General features: G+C 40.8%; 1 protein-coding gene across 2 annotated transcripts in view; it reads left to right on the top strand.

Moving 5' to 3' along the window:
• APOOL (apolipoprotein O like) overlaps positions 1-20,274 on the top strand; it is a 90,006-nt gene extending 69,732 nt beyond the window's left edge. The window contains exons 2-9 of one of the 2 annotated variants that reach the window (XM_036740166.1): positions 875-970; positions 5,241-5,360; positions 10,047-10,101; positions 11,732-11,830; positions 14,128-14,219; positions 15,655-15,762; positions 15,926-16,031; positions 19,570-20,274. In XM_036740166.1, coding sequence (XP_036596061.1) covers positions 875-970; positions 5,241-5,360; positions 10,047-10,101; positions 11,732-11,830; positions 14,128-14,219; positions 15,655-15,762; positions 15,926-16,031; positions 19,570-19,667 — 774 coding nt within the window. In that variant the 3' untranslated portion in view covers positions 19,668-20,274. Of the gene's footprint in view, positions 1-874; positions 971-5,240; positions 5,361-10,046; positions 10,102-11,731; positions 11,831-14,127; positions 14,220-15,654; positions 15,763-15,925; positions 16,032-19,566 lie in introns of both variants that reach the window. The other variant, XM_036740165.1, reaches the window with a different exon arrangement.
• Positions 20,275-25,240: the final 4,966 nt, after the last annotated feature.

Below are 25,240 nucleotides of genomic sequence, written 5' to 3'. Positions count from 1 at the left end.
GCCTACCCAGATGCACCTGAGGGTAGGCTTGAGTTTCCAGGGAGGAGACGGGGTGAGAGGGGAAGCCAACATCAATTCCTAAAGGCCTCCTAGCAGAGCCGGAGAAACACCTCATGGCTCTCCTTTGTGTATCAGTCCTGGGAAAAGCGCTGGATTTGCTGGCAGCCGACCTGGAAGCCATTCCTAGTTCTCTCTCTTCTCTTACATGTATGATCTTGGACAAAACAATCCAGTTCTCTGGGTCTCAGGGCATCTTTAAAGTTTCGTTGCCGCTCTAAGGGTCTGAGTTATACACCTGACATTGTAAGGAACATCCTGCTTTTGCCACCCACATTCTCTTTTGTTTCTCTTGCTTCTCCACCCCCTTTCCCCCCTCCGAAATCACTGAGTTCCTGGATCCAAAGCACTTTGTCATGCCATACACCAAAGTTCCTTCCCACTCTAAAAATCTATGATTCATCTTAGCGTTTATACTGTTATACAGTGTATGAACGTAGGTAGGTAGTGAACACTTAAGATCTTCTGGTATCTGTTAATAATGAATATGATAAAGGGATTTTTGAGAGAAATAATAGCTGACATTTACACAGCACTTTTTAAGCTTTACAAAGTTTTTTACATACTTTTTCATCCTTCTGACATTTCGGAGAGGTAGGAAACAAAGTCTCAGAGAGGTCACATGTCCTAGGTGAGAGGTTTCTGCTCACTCCCAAGTCCAGCTTGGTCCCCCCCACCAAAGCATAAAAAATGGAGCACGCAGACTTTTCTTTGTGTTAGGTGGAGCTGACGGCAGTCCTCACATGATCACAGAACTTCATAGGAAAGGGGGAGAAAAGAGGCCCACTTGATGAGGTCTCTGATTTTTTTCTCACAGATGAAAAAGCTGGCAGCTCTCAGCACTTTTGCATCTCTGAATGTGTATGCCATAGCCGAGGAGGAAGCCCCCCAAAAGCCACTGAAGCCGACTCAGGTAAGTTGCCTGCTTTGAGGTTATTCCATCTGTATAACAAGAAGAGTATCAAACACTGGGTTTTACAACATTCTGACCTCGGTAAATGGGAGAGATGAGTTAAAAAGAGATCTATGGATTACATAGTCCAAATGCCTCCAATTCTCACTATTTGTCTTCTGCATATTAGGTACCTACTAAGTGCTAGGCACAATCATAGATTTTCCTTTTTTTTTATAAATCATACCTTCTATCAGGGCTCTTATTGGAATAATAAGACTGAATATGTACCTAGGAGAGGTTCCTACCTGGAAGCATCAGAGTTGGAACTGTGAAGGAGATAGCATCTTAGCTGAGCCTTAATGAAAAGAAAAGGATCTTGAGAGCTGGCAAGGGCTGAAAGTCTGTTCCGGGCTGAAAGTCGAGGCAGGAGAGAGCCCACTGAAGCAGCAGCTGAAGGAAAAGGAATAGCAGGTTGGAAGCAGATTGTGGAGGGCCCTGAATGCCGGGCTACTATGTAGGCAGTGGGGGTCAGGGGAGTGATAGGAGCAAACCTATGCATTAGGAAGATGGTTTGGGCAGCAGTAGGAAGGATAGATTGGAGAGGAGACCAGAGGCAGAGTGACCAGCAGAAAATAATGGGAGCCTGAGCTAACGTACTAGAGGTGGGACCAAGGCAGTGGTAGAACTTGACACTTGAGTGGGGGACCAAGGCAGTGGTAGAACTTGACACTTGAGTGGACATAGAAGCTGAGGCAATGGGAAGTCAGGAATGACCAAGGTTTTGGACCTGCGGGCTTTTGGAGATGGTGGTGCTCTCCCCAGGAATGGAGCAGTCAGGAGGCAGTCCAAATCCTTCTGAGAAAGTGATGAGGTCAGCTTGGGATGTGGTGAATGGAGATATTGGAAGGCTATTGGAGGGGAGATGTCCAGTAGGCAGTTAGAAAAGCCCATTTGGGCCTTAGGGAAGAATGTGTTCTTTTTAAGAAAGTCCCATGGGAACTTGCAAAATAGATAAGAATTCTCTGTCTTATGATAAGAATTTGCTCCAGGGTACCTTTAAAAAGCATGTTTTTCAGTGCACTTAAAAAACAAAAACTGATTTATTTTACCTTACATATTTGATTTGGGTATGACTTGGCAAAATATTATTTTGCAGAGTGTCCCAAAAGTCTTGGTGCAATTTTAAGCCTTAGTAGCTTTCATCTACACTAAGATTTGGGGGACACCCTGTATAAAATGAGGTATATGCCTTAATTTAAAGCTCTTCATAGCAAAACCTCAATCACAAATCTTGAGGAATGGGGTATTCTAAAGGGCAGCCAGGTAGCATAGTAGGTAGAGCTCTGGACCTGGAGTCAGGAAGACTTAAATTTAAATCCAGTCTCAGACACTTACTAGTTGTGTGACCCTGGGCAAGTCACTCAACCTCTGCTTGCCTTAGTTTCCTCTATTGTCAAATTGGGCTAATAAAATTACCTACCTCCCTAGGTTGTTGTGATGATGAAATGAGATGTTTGTGAAGAACTTAGCACAATGCCTGACATAGTAGGTAGCCAATACATGCTTATTCCCTTCCCACTTTCTAAAAGATTTCTCCATCTTCTAGGTAGTTATCACCACTGAACCTCCCTTTGATTATTGATTTCATAAAGTCTCAGAGTCAACATTCTAAACATGAGTTTATTATTCAAGTCTATGAACGTTAAAAATGTATGAGATTTGACTGGATGTAAAGCTCCTCTGGTAGATTGCTCATAAGTAGTTTTGAATAAATCCCTGGTGATGTTTCTTGTCCTTTGCTGATTTCGACTAACAATTTAGAGGGCAAGATCTTGTAAACTAGAGGAGAGTACTGTTTACTTGGGTTCCAGTTAATTGAGACTTTGCTATTCCTTGATTTTAACCCCCCCCATCCCTAATAAAGAACAAGTATGTGCAGATTCTTGTGCCCATGGTCAGGGTGTTCCTTAGGCCTGTAGGCCTTCTGTAGAAGAAGGAATGGTACTCTCTTTTTTGCTCTCACCTCCAGGTGCCCTCTTCTTCTCCATGGGATTATAGGACCAGAGACTGGGAACCGGGGGCCCTCAGAGGCCACCTAGTCCAACTTCCTCATTTTAGAGAGAAGGAAACTGAAGTAGCAGAAAGGTTTAGTGACTTGCCTAAGATCACCCAGTGAAGGGCTGTATTTGAGCTCACACTTGGGTCCTGACTGCAAGCCCAGCGCTCTATACCCTCCCTACTGGTCACCCATCAAGGCCATTTTGTCCATAGGCCAAGTAGGTGGTGATAACTCCATGAAGTGGAGAGCCCTGAGGCCTGTAAGTCCTCCTTTTGCTGGCTGACATCTGAAACTCTTCCTTGGGAGTCAAACGTCTTTAACCAAAGGCTTGTGACCTGTGCTTTCATTGGCTAATCCAAGACAAGTCAGCATTTTCTTTGCAATTTATGGTCTTAGAGCATTGCCTGGGTCACTTGAGGTATTAAAGGTCTTGCCCTTCAGAGGTGGGGCTTGAACCCAGGCCTTCCAAGTGGCTCTCCATCCACTATATTACACTGCCTCACCTAAGCCCTTTTCCCTGTTACAATGAAAGTAGCCTTGGGTAGGATAAAACTCTTAAGTTTTTATCACTCATTTATAATACCTGAGGATGTATAATGAAGGATCTGAGAGTAGATTTGTAGAGGAGGAGGTAGGAGAGAGAATAAAGATGCTGGATCTCTAGAGAACAGTGAGGAGGAATGGGTCTGAAGGATATAACTGGAGATCAGAGCTCGGGTAAACTCTCTGCATCGTGCCTGTGCCTGTTGCCTATCCTGACTCATTCTAGCCATAGTTAATAAGTATTTCCCTCTCGTGAACCTTTCACAGAGACTCTGCACCCATGAAGGAGGCAGAAATAAAAAGATGGAAGGGAGGGAGGAAGAAAGGAAGGAAAGAGAGAGGGAGGGAAGGAGAAAGCATTTATTAAGTGCTGATTTTGTGTCAAGCACAGGGAGGGACCCTTTGGTTGTAGAAAGTTACAAGGATAGTGAATGAGGCCATAGGGGAGAAGATGGAAATAGCTCCTTCAGCACCCAAGGAAGAGTTGATTTGATCATGGTTCATGTGTCTATGCCCAGCCCTTAGCACCATGCTTGGCACATGGTAGGTGCTTAATAAATGTTTATTGAATGACTGTTGGGGTTAGTGAGGAGAAGGGAGGGCACCTCTGGCTAGGAGGTCATGGAGAAGGTGCCAGCGAGAAGAGAGTGAAGGGAAGCCTAGGCAGGAGCTTCCCCAAAGTGTCCCTAAGGTAGGACAGTGGAGCCCCAAGGGGTCAGTTCCTCCGGCTCTGCTCTCTGACGTGGGCATGTTCTCAGATGTGAGGTAAGGTTGTTAAGAATGGTGTGGAGAATTGTCTAGAAAGGAGGGAGTGAAGTGAAGAAGTCACTGGCTTCCTTGCCCACATGTAGCTGGTGGCTTAGTAGTGTCTGAAATCACAGTGAAGCCCCTTCATTCTCTGCCTGGATAGCAGGCCATCATTTGGTAGCTCTGCTCAAGCAAAACCCTTGTTTAGTAGTAATAGTCTGTTGAGAGGCCCACATCCCCTGCAGCCAGATGACTGAGCTGCCTGGGAGCCACTGGGAATTCTCATTGGCTTACTGGTTTTCACACTTGGATTTTCTTTAATTATGTCTTGTACTTAATATTGTGTGTTCCAGCCTTACTAGATACTGAGGGCTGAACTGATTAGCCATTGGTTTGTCAGTCAGCTAACAAGCATGTATTAAACACTTCAGATGTGCCAGGCACTGTGTTGAGGAAGCAAGTGTTGGGAGACTTTTCTTTGTGGAGAAAAGGGGTTTTCTTTCTTGAGCTTTCCATTGTGTGTGTGTGTGTGTGTGTGTGTGTGTGTGTGTGTGTGTGTGTGTGATAGAGACTGTGTGTGTGTGTGCACGCGAGTGTGCGTGTGAGAGACAGTGTGTGTGTGTGTATGAGAGAGACTGTGTATCTGTGTGTGTGAGATAGAGAGACTGTGTGTATGTGGGTATGAGAAAGAGATACTGTGTATGTGTGTGTGTGAGAGAGAGACAGACAGAGGGAGACAGAAAAAATGTGTGTGTGTGGGAGGGAGACAGAGAATATGTATGTATGTGTGTGTGTCTGACAGAGAAAGAGGGAGAGAATGTACGTGGGTATGAGAAAGAGATACTGAGTGTGTGTGTGTGTGTGTGTGTGTGTGTGTCCGACAGAGACAGAGAGAAACTGGGATATAAACTTGTTTTTTGTTTCTTTTTGCCTTTCCAGCTCCCCATTTATAATGTACCATCTCTCCATTCTAAGTACATTGAAGAGCAGCCTGGCCGCTTACAAACGGGCATTGCTTCCGTCCGAACTACAGCCTGTCATTATGTTGGCTGGTGCAAAGTAAGAACATTCTGTTAGTGATCCCTCTCCTAACATGGGCTCTAAAGTGCCTGGTTTGTGTTCTTGTCCATACAGCAGCTCAAGTGTTTTCAGGTATTCCTCAGTGTGAATTTTCACACCCAAAAACATTTTATCCAGGTTGTCATTGCTGAATTGAGGTAAGTCACGTGTGCTTCCAGCTGGACCCGGCCAGCATCAGCCAGCAGAGTAGTGGCATATCATCAGTACGATACTGTTGTCATTGAGTGACCTTGGTGCTTCTATTCAGGCATCAGAATCAGTGTCACCATCATCCTTGCTCAGTTGCCATCCAGACTTGCTCCCAGCCTGACCTGTATCCATTCTGTTGTTTTTAGATTTTTAAAAACATTTCCTGTGGTTCATGGATCTATAATATAGCTCTGGAAAATTCCAGTTTGTTGAAATATTGTCATTCTGGATTAAGGGTTCTTAACCTAGGATCCATGAACATGGTTTTTTAAAAAAATATTTTGATAACTTTCAATATAATCGATTTCCTTTGTAATTCTATGTATTTTATTTTGTATTTAAAAAAAAACATGATTCTGAGAAGGGATCCAGGAAGCATCAAAAAGGTTAAGAATGCCTCATCTAAATGGTCTTCCCGGTCGTCTGTGAAGACATTGTGTTATTTTTTTTATCCCAAGCTTGTCACGATCTTTTTCTGACACAGTACTGTTTGTCTTTTTAAGGAAGCTCAATACGTTCTTAATAGTTTGATCTCAGGGAAAATGTCTTGACTAATTAAGGTCTGATTCACACACCTGAGGCTAATGCCAACAGTCAGATGATTCAGGCTTAGGTCCCCAGAGACCAAATTTTCCTTCGTGTTCTCAAATTCGTCTTTAGTGAAGCAAATTCCTCCTGAGACATCCTTAAATTGCTGCCATCGCTGTCACCCAATTTAAGACCAAAAGGACATTTAATTCCCATTAATGTTAGAAAGAATGGGCTGAAAGGCACTTTTGAAGACATTTCATTTTATATGTAAACAACTTTGCTCTTATAATTTAAAAAAATACCTAGTCTTCAAAAATGACTCCTCATTCGAATTCTGTTGCTACCATAGATGTCAGCTTTTAACTCCTACTCCTGGTACCCTAGTGTTTCAAAACTTGGGTAATAGTGCCCCCTTGTGGTCAAAACAAATAAGCCACAATCTGTGTTCTATTTATCAACAAGCATTTTGCTTTGGATTTATTTGCATGAATTATCACTAAAGACACATAGTTTAGTAGCATTGTTTCTTTCTAAACCCTAATATCATGCTGCTCGCATATTTTCATTTCATTATCTTTACCTGCCATTACAGTGTATGTAATATAAAGTGCGTGTAAGCCTCTTGTATAGACTGTTACCCGGGCTTGTTAATACCCCATGTCTTCTTTTGCTCTTGTCTAATGTAATGCTTTAAGTTTCCTTCTCTTTGAAAGCTTCTTTGGCTACTGCCTTCATAACATCTGGTTGCTTGGTTGTCCTTCCTTCATACCATCTGGTTAAGGGATTGGGGGAGTCAGAAGAGTTGGATTGTGTTTTTGGCTATAGTATACAGTGTGACCTTGGGTACATAACTTTGTATATTAGCTAATGAGGAACAATGTTGTTCAAATCTCAGGTAAGCTGTGTCCCAGTAATTCAGCAGGCTTCTTGTTGGATGCCTACTCTTTTTATGTTTGCTACCCTTAGGGAAGGAGAAAGAAAAGCGTACTTGGTACCCAGCAGGGGTCATCTCTCCCCCATCCTGCCTGAAATATTACTGCAGGAGAATGGTTGTTTGGTAGCAAAAGGAGGGGGAGGAATTTAAGATAGTTTTAGGGAAAGGACTGAGGACTGTGGAAGAAGTCTGGGCTGACTGGGTGGGGTATTACAATGACTTCTTGGAGGCATTTGTCCTTTGACCTGATGGTTGGCAGAGTTGGCTGTTGCTTCACTTGTCTCTCCAACCACCTCCCTGCCTAGAACCTGTGAGTTGTGCTGCCTCATTAAATGATCCAAGTGTCTACTCTTCTTAGTTCTCCACAGTCCAAGAGGGCTTTGGATGGTTGCTTGGTCCTGTCAGCTGGTGTCTCATAGAGAAACCCTTCTGTGGGTTCCCACTGTCCCTTGTCAGAGACAAAGAGATGCCAAACTGCTTCCTGAGTTAGACATTTTAGGGATCTGTAGGGACAGTTTATACAAAGATTTGTTACACGTTTCTAAGATTAAGATCCATTCCTCCATAGATCAAAAGGTAGGCTTAGGGATAAAGTCTGGAGCCATCAAGAACTCCCTGGTGAGGAAGTTCCCTGTACCAATACAGGTTGGTACCTTCATTGCAACTTAGAGCCTTAGAGGGTTGCTTAAATCAAAGGGTAAAGTATCAATTACTACCAGAATAACTGGTAAGGTTCTAAGAATTGGAGGCAGCTTAAAACAACTCATGTCTCCTGAGCACCTTATGGTTCGTTAGAAGTCATAAAGTTCAGTATTGGTGGAGCTGTGGACAAATGGACACCCTGGAAACATTCCTAGCAGAACTCTGAGTTGGGGCTGTCCTTTTGGAAAGCCAATGGGGATTATACAGCAAGAGCATTGAAACTTTTTGTCCCATCTTGGTACAGATCTTCTCTATTGAGAATACACCCTAAGGATGTTATTGAAAGAGAAAAAAATGTTTTGTTGGTATATAGTTGGTAGTAAATAGTATAGAAGTAGTAAATAATTTGTAATAGCAAAACACTGTAAATAGCTTAGAGTCTAACAGTTGGGGAATATAATAAAATGTTACTGCACTCTCAAAAAGGATGAAGGGCAGTGTTGCAGAGTAGCTAGAGAGAGCTGGCCTTGGAGTCAGGAAGATGGCATTTCAAGTTCCACGTGTCATTTAAGCTCTTAGTGCCCTGGGCAACTCTTGAAGGACGAAATTGCTAAGAAGGTGCTGACCTTTCTTGGGAGAGAAAGTTCTTCACCAGTAGAACTCTGCACTGACCAAATCATTGGCCTGGCTTTCACCAACCCCACCCTCCTCCCCCCCACCAAAAAAAATAAAGCTAAACATGAAGAAAGAGCTAATCAAAGAAATTACAATCACAGTAATCTTCTGTACCCTGGCCATGTAATCTGAGATGATCTACCATGTGGCACTTTCTTCTACCATGTGGATCCCAAACTTCTAAATGGAGGAGTGGAGTCTGGAAATTGCCCGTGTTCACATAGCTAGGACGTATTAGAGGTGGGATTTGTACCCACTCCCCCTAATTCCAAGGCCAGCTGTCTATCTACTATGCTGTGCTGCATGTCAGAATAAGAGTACCCATAATATGCTAAAGCATACACAAAAGAAAAGCATTCAGAAAGGGAAGCAGAAAGAAATGAGGGATACTTTCTTTACCAAAACTCAGCTCAAAGGCTTCCTTCTACAAAAAGCCTGCCTTGATTCCCCCAGCTGGAAGTAGCTTGCTACCTCCCCATCGTACCTTGTATTCATTTTGGATGTGTTCAGTGTGTGTGTGTGTGTGTGTGTGTGTGTGTGTTTGTTGTCTCCCCCGTTAGGATGTAAGCCCCTTGAGGGCAAGGTCTGTTTCATTTCTGTCTTTATACCCCTTGTCTAGCACCATTATCATTGCATAGTAGATACCTAACACATTTGACTGATTGATTGGTTATTATCTCGTTAATGCTGACACATAGATTTTATTTTAAATGAGACCTCTCACCAGCTAATGTTGACCGTGTTCTTCCTGGCATTCAACAAAACAAGGCCTAGGATTATATAATAAAAGGTTGTAGAAATACTTTGCTGAAGAGCTCTGAGAAGATGTGGTGAGGTCAGAAATTCAGAGCTTTAGTTCTGACTAGCTATGTGACCTTGGGCAAGTCATTTGTACATACTTCAATTCCATTATCTGTAAAATGAAGAGCTTGGACTAGAAGATCTCCAAATTTCCTTCTAGTTCTTCAGTATTTCAGAAAAGGTTCTTGATTCAGTTAAGGTGGGTGCTCCCTCTGCTAATGTAAATCACTTCTCTCCACAAGCATGCACATGCACCTGCCTTCCTAGATGGTTTCATGAGTTGGTGTGACTGATGTGACTTCCTCCTTGTGACCACCCTTTAGTGATAGAGTGGTCCATAGACAGCAAACAGTTCATGACCTGGACTAGGCTGAAAGCCTTTCTAGTTCAGTAGGACCTACCACTTGTGCATCACCTCCCTGTGATGGAGTTCAGCAAAGGAAACGATGTATATACTACAGAGATCACTGCCTTTCCCTGTTTGGTTCTCTGGCGACATGAATCAAATGGTTCGTCTGAAATGAAGAAAGCTCCCTTCTTCAAATTTCAGCCTTTTCAATTGTTTTCAATTTGAAAAATGTTTGTATTTATGTATTCCCTTGTGAGCGGTTCCCCAGCATTCATAACTGTTTCAGGAAGAAAAGTTGTGGGGGATGGGAAGCTGGGGCTTCAGGTAAGCTTGCTGAAGGTTCGAAGTAGAAGCAGAAGTCCAGAGTCAGCATCGTCTTGATTAATGTTTGAACTCTATTGGGCCATTACTCCTTGCTTCCCACTTCTGCCTAAAAGGTCCCTTCTCCCCAAATCCCTATTCATTCACTTCAATTTGTTATCTATTTTGCATCACTTTTCAAAGAGTCTCATGGCTAATTTACTTTTTTCCTTTTTTATGGTAGGGTGTTTATGTTTGGATGAAAAATGGAATAATGGATACAGTACAGTTTGGGAAAGGTAAGTAAACTAGTTATAACTCAAAGTGTTCTGGTGACTCTATAAATCATAAGATTAAATTGAGGAAAAAAAACCCACACTTGGTAACTTTGCCCTATTGATGGACAGGAAAGAAATCAACAAGCTGTTAACCAGATCATCCGTGTCAAAGCTTGGTTCCTGATTCTATGTTGTTTCTCAAAGCCAAAGAAGAGATTAAGAGCAGCAGTCCATAGTTGGTGGCTACTTAAAATAACAAGTGCTGTTTTAAAAAGCTGAGGAGAAATGTGCTGCAATTGTAAACGGCCAGTTGAAATCTGTAATTGTAGATTATTTCATTTTTTAACAACTTCAGGAAGTAATAAGACATAAAATCAGTCTTTGAGTATTAATGCCAATGGATGAAAGCTGTGGCAAATAGGGGAGCATCCAAAAGTGCCTTTATTTGCCATGGGAATGTGTTATATGATCTTTGGCCCAATGGATTCCCCTTCCTTCCATTCAGTCTTGCTCGGGTTCAGTTAACAGTCAGATGAGTTTGCATCCTCTGAACATAGGAAAAGACAGCTTTGAAGTTTAAGTTCATTACGGATAATCCACAAAGTTAGTGATCCACATGTAGATGTAGGTATGGAAATGAATTCAGAGTTTCATCCCAGCCTTCACTTGGGACGTGACCCTGTGAATCCATGGCTTCCTTTGAATCGGTTGCTAATGGCATTTGATAGTGTTGTTTATTGGAGAATGTTATGAGAGTGGGCAGCAGCGCCTCTGGGCTTACATACTATCCCTGATTTTTTTACATGTCACTTTGGGCAAGTCTGATCTCAGTTTCCTCCTCTGTAAAATGGGCTTGGAGTAAAGTGTCTTCTAATTCTAGATGTGATCCTGTGCCCAGTTCTACGTGGTCTGGACTTCCTATTCTGTCCCTTCTCTCCAGCTCTACTTCTTACCCCAGCCCTGGTTACTGGTTTCGTTCCAAGGCTAATAGCCACACTGAAGCAAGACAGGCTGGGAAAGCCATGCCGTATTGGAGTAATCAGTGTCACAGAGGCCTTGAAAATCCATCATTCAAGAATCTGAACTTCTGGTCTCTGCTCATATTTAGGTTTAGGTTTAAACAAACTAGAGACATGAATAGATCGAGGCCCTACTTTTCTCTTTTTGTCATTTCTCTGCTCTGCTCATTTGATGCTACTCAGTAAAGGCCTAGGCTGCCCTTCTGGCCATCTTTCCCTGTATGTTTGGGGCAGCTGCTGAAATCTAAGCAAGAGCAACAACATATGCACAGTCAGGACTTCATCCTACAGTGATTTCCCTTATGACATACTCCCCAGGAAGGTGGAATCTGAAAGCAGGGACCTGCTATGTGAAATCTTAAAACATGAGCAATATCTTAAAACCAGAAGATAAAGGAAGATATCCTGTTTTTCATTTAATAAATATCTCTAATACTGACTTCAGAGTCCTGCTCAGATGTGTATTTTGGCTAGGCCTCTTAAGGAATAAGTTTAGAAGTACTTGCTCATACCTTAGTAGTTAGTTGATTTTAACCTTTCTACATTATATCTTCATTGTAAGCATGGAAGTAGGATGTAATATTCAGTTGCATTATTTTCCATTAAATTATTGCTTTTTATGATTTCTTGAGATGCCTATGTTTATCTGAAGAATCCACCTCAAGATTTTTTCCCAAAAATTGGTGTGATTACAGCTTCAGGATTGGTTGGCTTGATTTCAGCAAAAAAAGGTAGCTTTTGCCCTATTATCTCTTTACTGTTGTTTTGTTTTTTTATTCAGAAGGTATAACACATTTTCAGAGGTTACATTATAATTAGACAAAATCGTTTTTAAGAATTTTTGTTTCAGATACACATGTTTCTACAAGGATGATAGTATTTTAAAGAACCTTTAAAGTTGAATAAATTTTACAAAATTTGATTTTATTAATATCTTTTTAAAGAAAAGATTATAGGGTCTTTTGAAACCAGAAGATAGTCTTTTAGGAATTTCATGCTAATATATACATGTGAACAGCTTAAATTTGAATGTATGTAATATAATTTCTTCATTTAGAAATAATTACAAGCCATGGTCTACTACATAGAACAACAGAGTTATATTCAAACTTGAGGAATTTGGTGGAAAAGTTTTAGTCTCTCATTAAGACCCTCCTCCAAAGCAGCACATATTACTATATTCCCTAAGTCATTCAACAGAGTATCTCTAGTTATTGGAATAGGGTTGTTGACCCCAAATAAGATTTCCCTCCTTGCCAGAGTGGTCTTTGATCTCTGGTGAGAAGGAAGAGGAAGGTATAAGTTATCTTTTGGGCAAACCCCAACCTATAAACAGAGGCTGGCTTAATTGCTGTGAAAATACATGTGGTCATTTATTATAGCTAGAGCTGAGACTCAGGAGAAAAGAGCAAGAGACAAAATTCAGGGGCTGCACTTTGACTTACCATGTGTCCCAAGGGAGTAGTTGGCAACCTTGTGTGGAGAGAGAGAGCATTATGGGATTTTATGCGTTCATTACACTCCTGCTATACCCTGCACCATCTGCACATGGCTCAGAATCGATCTGTTTGAACCTGATTGCAGAGCTCGCTGAACTGGAAGTGACCAGTGATTCACAATGGGAGAGAGAGTAGCAAGGCCCAGTTCCCTGTGAGAAGGCTAAAATCTTCATTCCTGCTTACCAGAGAAATGACTACTTAACCCGGGCATAGAAATCAGCTTCTAAATCCATCGACCTTCTGAAGAACCTCTCTTTTGTCTTCCCAATGTTAATTGCATTTCTTCCAGCAAAGATTCCTAGCCTGGTTTCATAGACAAGAACACTGATGCAAAGTTGATAAATTGTTTTTTTTTTTTCATTTAGCTAGAGGGTTGAATACAATAAAGACTGGTTCTCAAACGGCTGAGTGAAAATACCTGAAGTTTAACTTACTCATCCCATGGGCAGCATGGCGCTCCAGCAATTGTGAAGGACCTTGTTTCGAGTCCTGTCTCTGAAGCTTATTGCTCGTGTGACCTTGGCAGGCTGCCCAACCTCTCTGCTCTTCAGCTTTGTTATCAGGAAAATGAGGAAGTTGCACTCAGTGACCTGTGAAGGCCCTTTGAGCTCTGGGTCTGTGACCCTATCACCTAGCTGGTCACCTAGTTAAATAGGCTAGATTTAATGTGCTCATGGCATCTCTGCAAGCCATCCATTATTCCTAATAATGATGATGACAACATATGGCACCTTGAGGTTTGCAAAGCACTTTACAATTATCATCCCATTTGATCTTCACAACAACCTTGGGAGGTAGGGGTTATTATGGTCCTCATTTCACTGATGAGCATACATCTGAACTGAGCTTCAGGGGCTTGCCTAGGGTCACACACAGCTGGTATCTGAGGCTAGATTCGAACTCAAGTGTTCCTGACTCCAAGTCCGGCACTGTCTACTATGTCACCTCACTGTCTCTACAGTGATGAAACAACACACTTTGTTTTATTTCTAAACCTGGTAAAGAATTAGGGAAGGGGTGGGGAACCTAAAGCCTCAAGACCACATGTGACCTTCTAGGTCCTCACGTGCAGCCTTTTGACCAAGTCCAAGTTTTACAGAAGAAATCCTGTTATTAAGGGGATTTGTTTTGTGAAGTTTGGATTCGGTCAGAGGGCCACATGTGGCCTCAAGGCCGATGGTTCTTCTCCCCAGGTTAGGGTTTACTAGTTGGGTTTCTTAGGCATTACAGAAATGTTTAGCTTTTAAAACAGTGAGTGAGTAGAGCCAGAAAAAAAAGAAGAAAAGGAGGCCATGTTCAAACAGTCAGCATGACTGTGCAAACAGTGTACATGAATTGAACATGACATCTGGGGGCCGGGGGCCATGTATTAATTGAGTTGAATTCTTCAAGCATATTTTAGCTACCATCTTGACTCTTTGATTCCCATGGGCAGTTTATAGGATGTTGGCTGTGAAAGGGAGATGGGGAAAACACTGATGTTGTAGAAGCATCTGTTTGGAGTTAAATACTTTGTTTGGGTTATACAGGCTCTAAATTTAAGAAAATTGCTTATCCATTGGGACTGACCGCTTTAGGAGCATCTGTTTGCTACCCAGCTCAGGCAATAGTAATTACCAAGGTAAGTTCTTTTCATAGTGATGGTATCAACATCCTTATATTTGTTTAAACTCAAAGCTTTGCAAAATGTAAATGTTGTACCACACCTGCAGCCTTTAATTTACAGAGAGATAGAGTTGATATCAACACTCCTGTGTTGGCATTAGTCACACAAAATCACATTAGCATCTCAGCATGATAAATACCACGCTCTTAATTACATGACCATCAGAAGTGAGCAGACAGGATGAATTTACTTAAATAAAATTAAACAATATAAATGCTCTTTTTTATATTAAGTTCAGAGACTGCTTTTGAATTTATACAGAGGGGAGTGCTCCATTGTTAAATGCTATAAAATTAAATTTTTAATTAACGGAAAATTGCACCTGCTGGCAGCTGTTCAATGCAGCATATTAACATAATGCTAGAAACAGCCAATTGCTATTCAGCAGTGGCTTCTGTGTATGTGTATGTGTGTGTGTGTGTGTGTATTTCAAGTCTAGAACACCATCTGGAACTAGGAAATCCTTTCCATGAAAATCTCATTTCAGCCCTTTTGCAGTTTTTCTTGTCAGCTCAACTGTACAGCTGAGTGGTTTCTTCTCATTTCATCCCTTGCCATTGTAGGATTTGCTTTGTGTACACATGCTCTCAGTAGAGTTTACAGCTTTCTTGGGCAGAGAGGTTAGAGATCTCTAGTCTTTTTCTTTTTTTCTTACCTACTGAACATTTTCTTCCTGTTTTAAATAATACAGACTTTCTCAAAGAACATTCTCTACTTGTGCTTTTATTATTGTATTTTTTTAAATTACTGGTCTGGCTAAGATGGCTTGTTTTGTATCAAGACATTTTTAAGAACATCAAGGATAGATTCTGATATTGGTGATATGACCAAATCACAGCAGCAGATGTAGGCAGGAAGGGAGGGTATTACTATAGCTAGATATGGGGCAAAAGAAAAAGGCTGCTTGGGAATTAGCTGGATTTTGCCGCTTCATTCCCATAGGTTGATAAGTCAGATATTTTGCCCTTCCTACCACCACTGATCTATCAAAGGAGGGTGTATCCAGAAACTCCTCCAGGAAGTGCAAAGGGAAACTAATCATTTGGGTTGACTTTTCTTTTGTAACTGTTCAGCAGCACTATGAACCATCTTTGCTAAGATATTGTCTTGACTGAAACTAGCCCTCCAATCCAGTGAACTTGTTATATACATAAACTTCTAGAAATATTCTTTACAAATTCTATGTCGTGTGATGTAAATGATTCAGCAATTTAAACTTTATGTTCAATAAAGGCGAGATTTCTATCTTGTTAGTTCAGACTTTGGCATTCTCATGGAAGAAAATGACAACTCTTGGAACCACATATTCATTAATATAGAAAAGCTATTATTGCATTCCCCCAAAAGAATAATAATAATTTGACTCTAAGCCCCAGTGTATTCTGATTAGGTTACTGGGAAAAAGGCTTATGCTACAAGCCAGCAGATTTATGAAGTCCTTGGGTCGTTGTGGACACAAAACTACACACAACAAGGAACTAAACTCAAAGAAGTGAAGGTAGGTTTCCAGCCAAAGAAAATGGTTTGTTCTACACTTATTTTTGTATCTGGGGCAGGGGGTGGCATATGGAGGTAACGTTTGGTCATCCTGGACTCAAGTGGTTTTGTTGTTTTAATGAAGTGCTTTACTTATGGAGGAACAATATCTTTTTGGAGAACAGCTTAGAGGAGATGTCAAACTCGACGCGCCTGCAACTGTGACGGTGACAGAATCCAGAGTATCCACGCTCAGTGCCGAAGTGGTAGGCAAGCTAGCACCATCCTCAGGTGTGTTCGGAATCATTTCACTTGCTTTTTATTTGCTTTCTCCTCAATAATTTTTCATGGTACTATGACAATCATCAGGTTGCCCTTGATAGGTTTATTTCATAAATGTTTCATAAAAGCTATTTGGGGGCTGGGACTATGTAGTGTTTTTCTTTTGTATCTATGCACAGTGTAATGTTTTACATCTTCAGCTGACTAGCCGGACTTCTTTCAAGGGTGGAGATAGTTAACATTAATTTTAAACATGGGGCAGGGTGTAGTGGTAGAGATGGAGAGAATAAAGCCTTTCTGAGTTCTCTAAGTTTCTAGGCCTCATGTCGTGTGTTCCATTTCCTTCATCCTCTCATTCTTTTTTATTTCCCTTTCCTGTACAGTTTTTTTTTCATTTAGACCAAGGGTGGGGAACCTGCAGCCTCAAGGCCACACCTGGCCTTCTAGGTCCTTGGGTGAAGCCTTTTGACTAAGTCCAAGTTTTACAGAACAAATCCTTTTGTTAAGGGGATTTGTTCTGTCTGCACCTGCAGATTTAGAGGGCCACATGTGGTCTCTAGGCCACAGGTTCCCCACCCCTGGTTTAGACACTAGGAGGAATTCCAGGATCAGACATTGGAAATGGTAGCAACTATTAACATTAGTGCCTTTGCAAGTGGTAGTGTTTGAAAAGTTGATCTAAGGTCTTCCCTCCTGGGGAAGCACAAGTGTGATCATTGTGAAGAACAAGAAGTTAGAATCTTGTTTGAAACTGTTTTGGTGCCCCTACCCCGACCCAGTCATTGATTCAAACTCCTCAGTCTTTTTTTTTCCAATTCCCTGACTTGGTACGTATTTTGTTATATGAGAGATGCGGTGGTGATTGATATACTCTGTCAAGTTGTGAAATCAAATTATAGTCAACTCTTAGGACAAAGGGCATTAAACATTCAGTAGTTTAACCACAGGATCAGAGCTACTTTTGCCCAGTCTCTTGTCTTCATCTGGGTTCTGGAGCCCTTCGCCAGTGTATCCTGTTTCTACGGTGGTAGATAAGGTAATAACATGAAAATTATTTTATGCAGTTATTCTATGATATTATCCATGTTTATAGTGCCCACTATTGACATGTGTAATTCAGAGTTGACTTCTTCTTTAATGACATTAGGAATATTTCTGGCATGCCATTTGCTTGAAAAATTTCAGAAAATTTCACAAGGGCTATTATTTTTAATTTTCTCATTTATTGAGTTGAGGACCCAAAATTACTATCCCGATTTTACATGCAAAAAAAATAGAACATTTTCTGCCTTTCTTAAGCTCACATAGTAGTGAAGCCTGAAATCTACCTAGTCTTCTTCCATTTGGATGCTTGGCTTTAGGTTTGAGATGGATATGGACTATTAATTGGACAGGGATTAATAACAGGGATCATTTTGAGTAGGAGGCTATATGAACTGCAAAGGTGCTAATATTACCCTGAAATTTTTCCTTCACAGCGTTCTAGGCTGTTTTCTTTCATTCTGTGATGGAACAACTTCAAATCTTTTCCCTAATTCTGTACTTAGTTTAGTTCTGTAATTTTAAAATTCTTCCTTTCTTAACTTTCCTTTTAAATAGCTTGTGTTTAAAGGGACTAAACCACTATGGGAAAAGCTTTAAGTATGTTTGGAAAGAGGAGTTAGACTTTCTTATAGGAGGAAAAATAAACTTCAAATGAATACCCAGTGATTCAGGAATTGAGATTCATTTCAACAAAGATCTTCAAACATCACCTACTCAGAGCACTAGGCCAGGCACTGGAAAAGAAAGCAAATTGTAGAGAAAGTAGAGTCCTTGCCCTGATAAAGCTTATAATCTAGTGGTGGGCTAAGATACAGATTGGCACTAATCCATGCCAACTACGTGAGAGAGATATAAAAAAAGTGTTATGTGAGGTGATAGCATGGGGTGTTATTTACTGAGGGAGGGGCAGTAAGGGAGGACATGGAAGGCTTCATAGAATTAATAGCATTAGAGCTGGGCTTTAGAAGATAGGTAGGATTTCAACAGGCAGAGTATATAACCAAAGGAACAAAAAGAAAGAAGCATATATGTGGGTGAGCTCCACATACATGACTCCAGAGGGGGCGGGGACAGTAAGCCCTAGGTCTTGAAGGTAGAATGATGCCAGATTGTGGAGCTCTTTGAAAGCTAAGAAAAGGACATGGCAGTAGGGAGCTACCCAAGATTTTTGAGCTGACCCTATGCACATTTGTGCATAAGGAAGAGCCGGGGGGATGGTTCTTTGACTAGGCTGGGGCCAGAGCGGAAAAGCGGAGGCAGTAATGAAGGTCTGGATGAGGCTAATGGCAGTGCTGACATTGAGGACAATTCAGATTAAAGTATTTATGGAGAGTAGCCAGAACTTGGTAACTGAATGGATGCAAAGTTATGAAGTCTGGAAGAGGAGCAGGTTTGTCAAGGAAGATCATGAGCTCCATTTGCCATTGACTCCACCCCCCAGATTTCTAATAGTCCAAACTAAGTTGAACAAAAAAGCCTCTAAAGAAGCACAGTGGAGTTGAGTCCTTCTTTGGGGGAGCATGGAGGGGTGTATTAGGGAGGCAGGAAGACAGAAATGCCAGAGAACACAGAAACCATTAAGCCAGTTAGGGAAGAGCATGCCCCACTATATCTGGTTAGCATTTGCTTTCAAGAGTTTCTTCATTAACAAAGCTGCAGGTTAATGCTTATGTTTACTTAGTACAGCTTTTGGTTGTTTTAATAGTGAGGGTTATTTTTAGAGCCAGGGACTAGTGTTATTCTCAGACTGCCCCTCCTTGGAGACAGCAAGTACACATTGGTATCTCAGCGAGTGATGCCTTGTGACCAGGGCCTTTGTAGAGAATTAGATGGTGAATTCATTCCTATTTGAGGAATGCTTTTGCTTTATGAAATCGATGTGTTCTGGAAAAGTTGAATGGAAAACAAATTCACATGCAGCAAATCCTGTTTTCTCACTGACTTTCACTATAAACTTGGGGTTTTTTTTAAGGGAAGGGGAGGTGGAGATAGATGGCCCCCAAAATGTAAGAAAATCACATATTTAAAGGAATAACACCTTACTAGTAAAATGAAGACCTAAAATATTAATGCAAAGAAAACAGGGTTATATTTATGTTTGGGGGAAAAAATCTTGACAGAAATTGGTGCCAGTTTAACTGAATAGACCCAAGTAAGCTGCAGAGTCATTTGGTTTCCATCAACCCCATTCCGATATTGTGCATCTCTTTGGTTGCTAGTTTCTAGCATTTTGTGGATGCTACTGACACTGAGAAATAAGTAAATTTTTCTGAGCTTCTGAAGTAGGCAGGAATATAGATGCAATAGTTCAGAATGGTGCTTCCTTCAATTCCTAGTACCATGGAATGATGTTATAACAAAGTTTTACTAAAATTCTTTACTCTGAATCATCAAGTATTATATATCACTGCCATCCCGACTTTAATCATTTCTGTATAACAAGGTATACCTGAAGTAAATGCCATCTGACTTCTTACACTTTCTCATTTTAATGCTTTAGCAGGTGCTGTTACAGCCACACAGTTTAAGGCTGACCCCAAGCTCATGGACCACGGTCAGTCCAATCCAGAAGATGTAGATATGTACAGCACTAGAAGTTGAAATAAACTACATACAGATCTTCAAGAAGTAGAAAGCTTGGCAAATAACCAAAGTAACAATGGAAACATAACTGGGCCCCATAGCCATATAACTTAATCAGGTATTTTCTTAAATTTTCATTCATCCATTCGTACGCACAATTTGCTAACTCATCACATAGACAGACTCTGAAAGCAATTAAAGCAATAGTTGGTGATTGACACCAAAGTTGAGTTCGGTGTCATCAGGATGCATTTGATGCCATACAATGGAGCTCACTTAACACAGAAGATGGAATAAAGATACAAGCATCACAGAGTCTTTGACATTTTAAATATATCTCTGATTTGGCTGCCCTCTTAATATGTCAGTTAAGCAAGAATCCTGGGTAAATGTTTTATTTCTTTTTTATACTTTGGAGGTCTGGAGCAAAATATTCACATTAAAGTACCAGGGCTTGATGTTGGCATTTTCAATCCTCTTTAAATGTCAGAAACCAGCTCTGGCTGCTGCATTTGTATAATATATTCTTTAATATATTTCTTTAATATATTTAAGCACCAAGAACAGATCTTTTCAACATCCTTTACTCTCAGAAGTAATTGAAATAAAATAATTTTGAGTAACATCCTTGTATAGTTTTATGTAACTTGAAACCATCCTCATCTTAACCATGAGGTTAAACACCCATGGTTAAGAAAAGAGTAGTCATCTGACTTATTAAAAAGTATTGTAGCTCTTGAAGCCTATGAAGGGTTATTAGGTACCTCTGGGTTCTTAAAGGCTATGTGAAAGGAATGCAAGCTCTAGCAGGTTCTGCCAAGCTGGAAAGTTGTCAAGTAGAGGCCCCACGATGGACTGTCTTCCAGTGACCAACCTAGCTAAGTTCAGAAAGGTTCATCACTAGAGGGTTGGCCAAGCAAGTGATGACTATTGCAGCCACAACCACTCCTAAACACCATCTCCTGTGGAGCCGTGGGGATATGATCTGCATCGATAGGGAGAATAGTGATACCAGTGAAATCACAGGTCATTGACCAAGTTTATGAAGTGTCATCATAAGCCTTTTCCAAGACCAAGAGAGAAAATCCAAGCATGGTAGTAGTATTGTCCAAAGGACAGACCTGGGCAACAGAGAAGGAAAGGAGCTCCAACTTGAGGGCTGCTGCTGCTGCTGTTCACACTGCCCACTGTCACACTCCCTGTTCCCTCCCCGATTGGAGGGAACAGCTGCAAGCCTAAACAAGAGAAGAGCTTTGAGATGTAAGTGGTGATAACAAACATCTTGCAGCCTTCCCAGGCATATAGCACTGTTCTCTCAGGGAAGTAACTAAATACCTTGCCTCTTCTATGCATTTATATATACCTTCTTTGCTTGATAAGAGTTAATGCATCTTCAGAAAGAATCATTTACTCCTTCCTCACTCATAAGATCAGGATGGTTATAAAGGCTGTATCCTACTCCTTTTTTCAAATCAGATTGATGAAATAGTTCCTATCAGATTTTCATTTGTATATGAGTAAATTTGCAGCCCTGGTACCACGAAATTCAAGTAGGTGACTATATAATTGGATAGAGAATAACACAGTGCTACTCTAAGACTAGTCAGGGAAAGAGACTAAGTAGAACATAGCAATGAATGTTCATCAAAACTCAAATTACAAGATATTTAATCTTGTCATAAAGTAGAAAACAAAACACTACCCCCTACTGGAAAGAGGCAGCTTGTCTGATAAAGGTCCTCAGGTTTGGGGACAAGAGCTAGAATTGCTTTAAACATTCAAAGGTTTTTTAAGCACTGAGAAGATAGAAGCTAGACACAGTGAAATGCACTGTGATTTAATGAAAAGGATGTTTAAAACCATTTAGAAATGGATTTAAGCAAGTTGGTGTCAATTCTTGAGTATTAAAAAGTTTTCATTACACTGAAATAGGTAAATGCAGATTTAGACTAAAAAGAACAATGAAATTTAACCATTTCATGGTCGTGTTCCATTCCCACATTTTTTTCCTTTACATCTCCACAGTGAATGAAATACTTTGTGGTATAGCTTTTACTTTCTCGGCTTCAGTTTGCATCCCCTTTTACCCTTCTGTCTTCCTCCTTATTCTGCTTTGAATCTTCTCTTCACACTTTTTCTCTTGGTGTCCTTGGTTTCTCACACTGCATCCAAAGCTAGCAGTGACATGGTCAGGCCCCCACGGTTCTCTGTCATGGTTCTTAAAGTGTCTGATCCCTGAGGGTTTCTCCTTCATGTGAGGCTAGTCCAAAATATAAAGGTAGAATGTACTAGTGTCTTGGAGAGGCTGTGGATTGCTAAAAGTTGGTTATTGTGTGAGGCTATTTGCATGGTCCATGCTTTTTATCAAGACTTCATTTCCCCAAAGAATTGCGTATTTTGAAGATAGGCTTCTCAGTGGGCTTGGTATCAGTGCCAGAAGAGAGATCAAAATACTAAGTGTGGTATGGCTTTATTGTTCTTAGACCATGAAAGTAGATCTTCACAGCTGCCTTACAATATAAGGGGAAAGCTGAAAAGTGAATTTGCTATGCACAGTAATAAAACAACATTGCATTTCCATTTGCTTCTTCCAAACAATTAGCTGCTACAGGCAGGAGAACTCTTCCCACAGTTATGATGTCACAAAAATGGAAGGTATTAGCCAAATATTCCTTGTTATTAAACTTCTGCTCCTAAGCCACGGTCTTTACTGCCTTTTATCACTCTCCCAGCTCACTTGGCCAGCCTTGCCCAGTATGCGTCCACCCTGTCTGGCCTCTTACCTCACACTCGCCTATCTGCCTTTGTGTCCCGGTTCTGACCAAGCACCATCTCATCTCCCTCTAGGCACATAGATACAGCTCTTAAAGTCGCGGCCCTGGAGGAGGGGATATCCATAAAATGTATATGAAAAAAAATTAATGCCCGAATTTGGCAGTAAAAGGAATTAAAGCCTTGTGGAATTATTAGCCGTTAAGAAAATTGCAGGTGTGTCTTGGCTATTGAGATTTGTATATTGCAGATATAAATTGTCGTCTATACAAAATAGGAGTTCGTGGGTAAATACTTAACCCATCAGTTTGGAAATCCACGTAACAGGTAAAATATGCTGGTTGAGGGGGGAATAGGAGTTATTATTTTGGAGATGAAGATTAAAAATCAAAAGTCTGTATTTCACTAAATATTTCACTAAAAACAAAAGTAAATTCCTGGAGAACATTATCTAGATGCATAATAATTATTTGAGTGTCTGTATGTTAAAAATTCACGTCTCAGAAGTATTTGGACTAAAGTAGTATCCAGAGATTAGACACAGGCACTGCTCTAATGATCAGAGAACCTTTTGGGGGGCCACACCTGTGATTTCTTTCAGCATAAGGAATTCCTAGTATATCAAATAGTGTACTAATGCAAATGAGCCTGCGTGTGTGTTTGTGTCAGAAGCTGGCCATGAGCCTCAGTCTGTCTCAGGTTTCCTCTTTTCCCAAAGCTGGCCTTCTAATTCTATCCATGATGCTCCACTGACTCCACATCAGAGGATATCATTTTAAAATATGCAGAGTCCTCTTCCTCTCCCTCCTTCCCCCTCCCCCACCTCAATTACCATTTGGGATTTCTAATATTTTTCTAGTAGGAATGAAGTTTTTGTCCACAAAAAAAGTGCTACAGTAAAGAAGCTTATTATCAATTTGAAGTGGAAGAAGAATGAACTTGATTTAAAGGTAAAAATCTAGTTTCCTCAAAATGTTATGTAGTAAGATAGTTGATACTGAGTAAATTGGGTCTGCTTTGGTTGTAGCTGGAAAAAATGAAATTATGTACCAAGTACTAAAACTTTTTGTTGCATAACTTAAGCAATGTAATTTTTAAAAGTCTTATACCTTAAGTAATGCTATAAGAAAGGTGAGCCTAGCCTACTTACCACATAATACCACATTAAAATGAAGAATATGTATTGGGATTCAACTTAGAAATTACATTGTAGGAAATTATTTCACGTTTCTATTTCCATCCACCCAAGGTCTGGAATGATAGCTTTGATACCATTTGATCAAAGTTTGTGACTTAATTTCATTTTAAAGTACTTTAAGCAAACTGGTGCTGGATTTAAGTTCACAGATCCCAAAAGTATAGCCCTTGTCATCTGAAAATTTGGTATAAGACAGAAATGTTGTACATTGTAGGATGTGATGTCAGCTAGTGGTGTAACGTAGCTAGTGGCACCATAGACAGAGTGCTGGGCCTAGAGTCAGGAAGACCTGAGTTTCAATTCAGCCTCAGATACTTACTAGTTGTGTGACCCTGAACAAGTCACTTAACCTCTCTCAGCCTCAGTTTCCTTGTCTGTAAAATGTAATAGCACCTACCTCCTAGGGTTGTGAGATCAGATGAGTAAATATTTATAAAAGCACTTAGCACAGTGCTTGGCACATAGTAGGTGCTATATAAAGGCTCATGCCTTTCCCTCTTCTCTTCCCCTTCTACCTGTGATGTGGTAATATAAAGCACCTTACACTATCCTACAAGCCTGGGAGAGCATTAAGCCATTTCTGGACTAACTTAACCATCCTTCAGGTCTATCAATGACAACAAAAGAATTCAGTAACTGTAGTCTAGACCAGGGATGGGGAACCTGCAGCCTCCCAGCCTTTTGACTGAGTCCGAGTTTTACAGAACCAATTGTTTTATTAAGGGGATTTGTTCTGTGAAGTTTGGACTCAGTCAAAGGGCTTCACTTGGGGACCTAGAGGGCCACATGTGGCCTCATGGCCACAGGTTCCCCATCCCTACTCTAGACAGTGAGCATCTGGACTATAGCCAGGGTCTATTGCCAGTAAAACCAGTCAGCAGTCAATTGTGATAGTGAATTTATCCCAAAAGGGTTCATCTAAGCCAGGCCTTGCTTTTAACTTTAGAGAGATCACTGCCTTTGTTTACTGGAGTCACTATTTCTATTCGATTATTTCCAACAGGATTTAGAGCAGTGAAGGGACCTTGGAAAGCATCTAGTCTACTGCCATTTTACAGAAGGGAAAACTGAGGCCAAGAAAGAGAAGGTAACTTCTTAAGGTCACCAAAGTAGTGGTAGAGGGAGCATTCACATTGGAGGGCTTCTGACTTCAGATTCAGTGTTCTTGGGAAATTGGTCCAATTGCTAAACCAAAATATCTCAAATTATTACCCCAAACTTGTATCCAGGGAAGTGGAAGCCATACAGAAAACAGATTTAGAAAGATCACACTTCCCCATGTCCAGCATGGAAAGTATAGGATAGAAAATTCTGGGTCAAGTCTTCTAGGGCAGCTTCATTATTTGGTTTGAAGGGAATTTCCAGAAACTTACCTTTCTACAAGTGAATATACAAAATATACATTTATGTAGATCTAGACTGGCAGATCGAAAAATAAAACTACGAGACAAACAGAAGTGATTGTTAGGTGAGGATAACCAAGAGTTTACTGTGTTTCACCAGCTGTTTGAGCAACTGGTCTATGTGGGGGCTCAGACCAGAGGCTAGGGATGTGATGTATGGCACAAAGAAGTCAACAGGACGAGGGTTTAGAACCTGGAACGACAATTTGGAGGCACCT

Source organism: Trichosurus vulpecula, chromosome X (assembly GCF_011100635.1).
Source record: "Trichosurus vulpecula isolate mTriVul1 chromosome X, mTriVul1.pri, whole genome shotgun sequence".
NCBI lineage: Eukaryota > Metazoa > Chordata > Mammalia > Diprotodontia > Phalangeridae > Trichosurus > Trichosurus vulpecula.
Note: the sequence above shows the minus strand (reverse complement) of the source record. Positions and strands in the feature narration are given on the sequence as shown.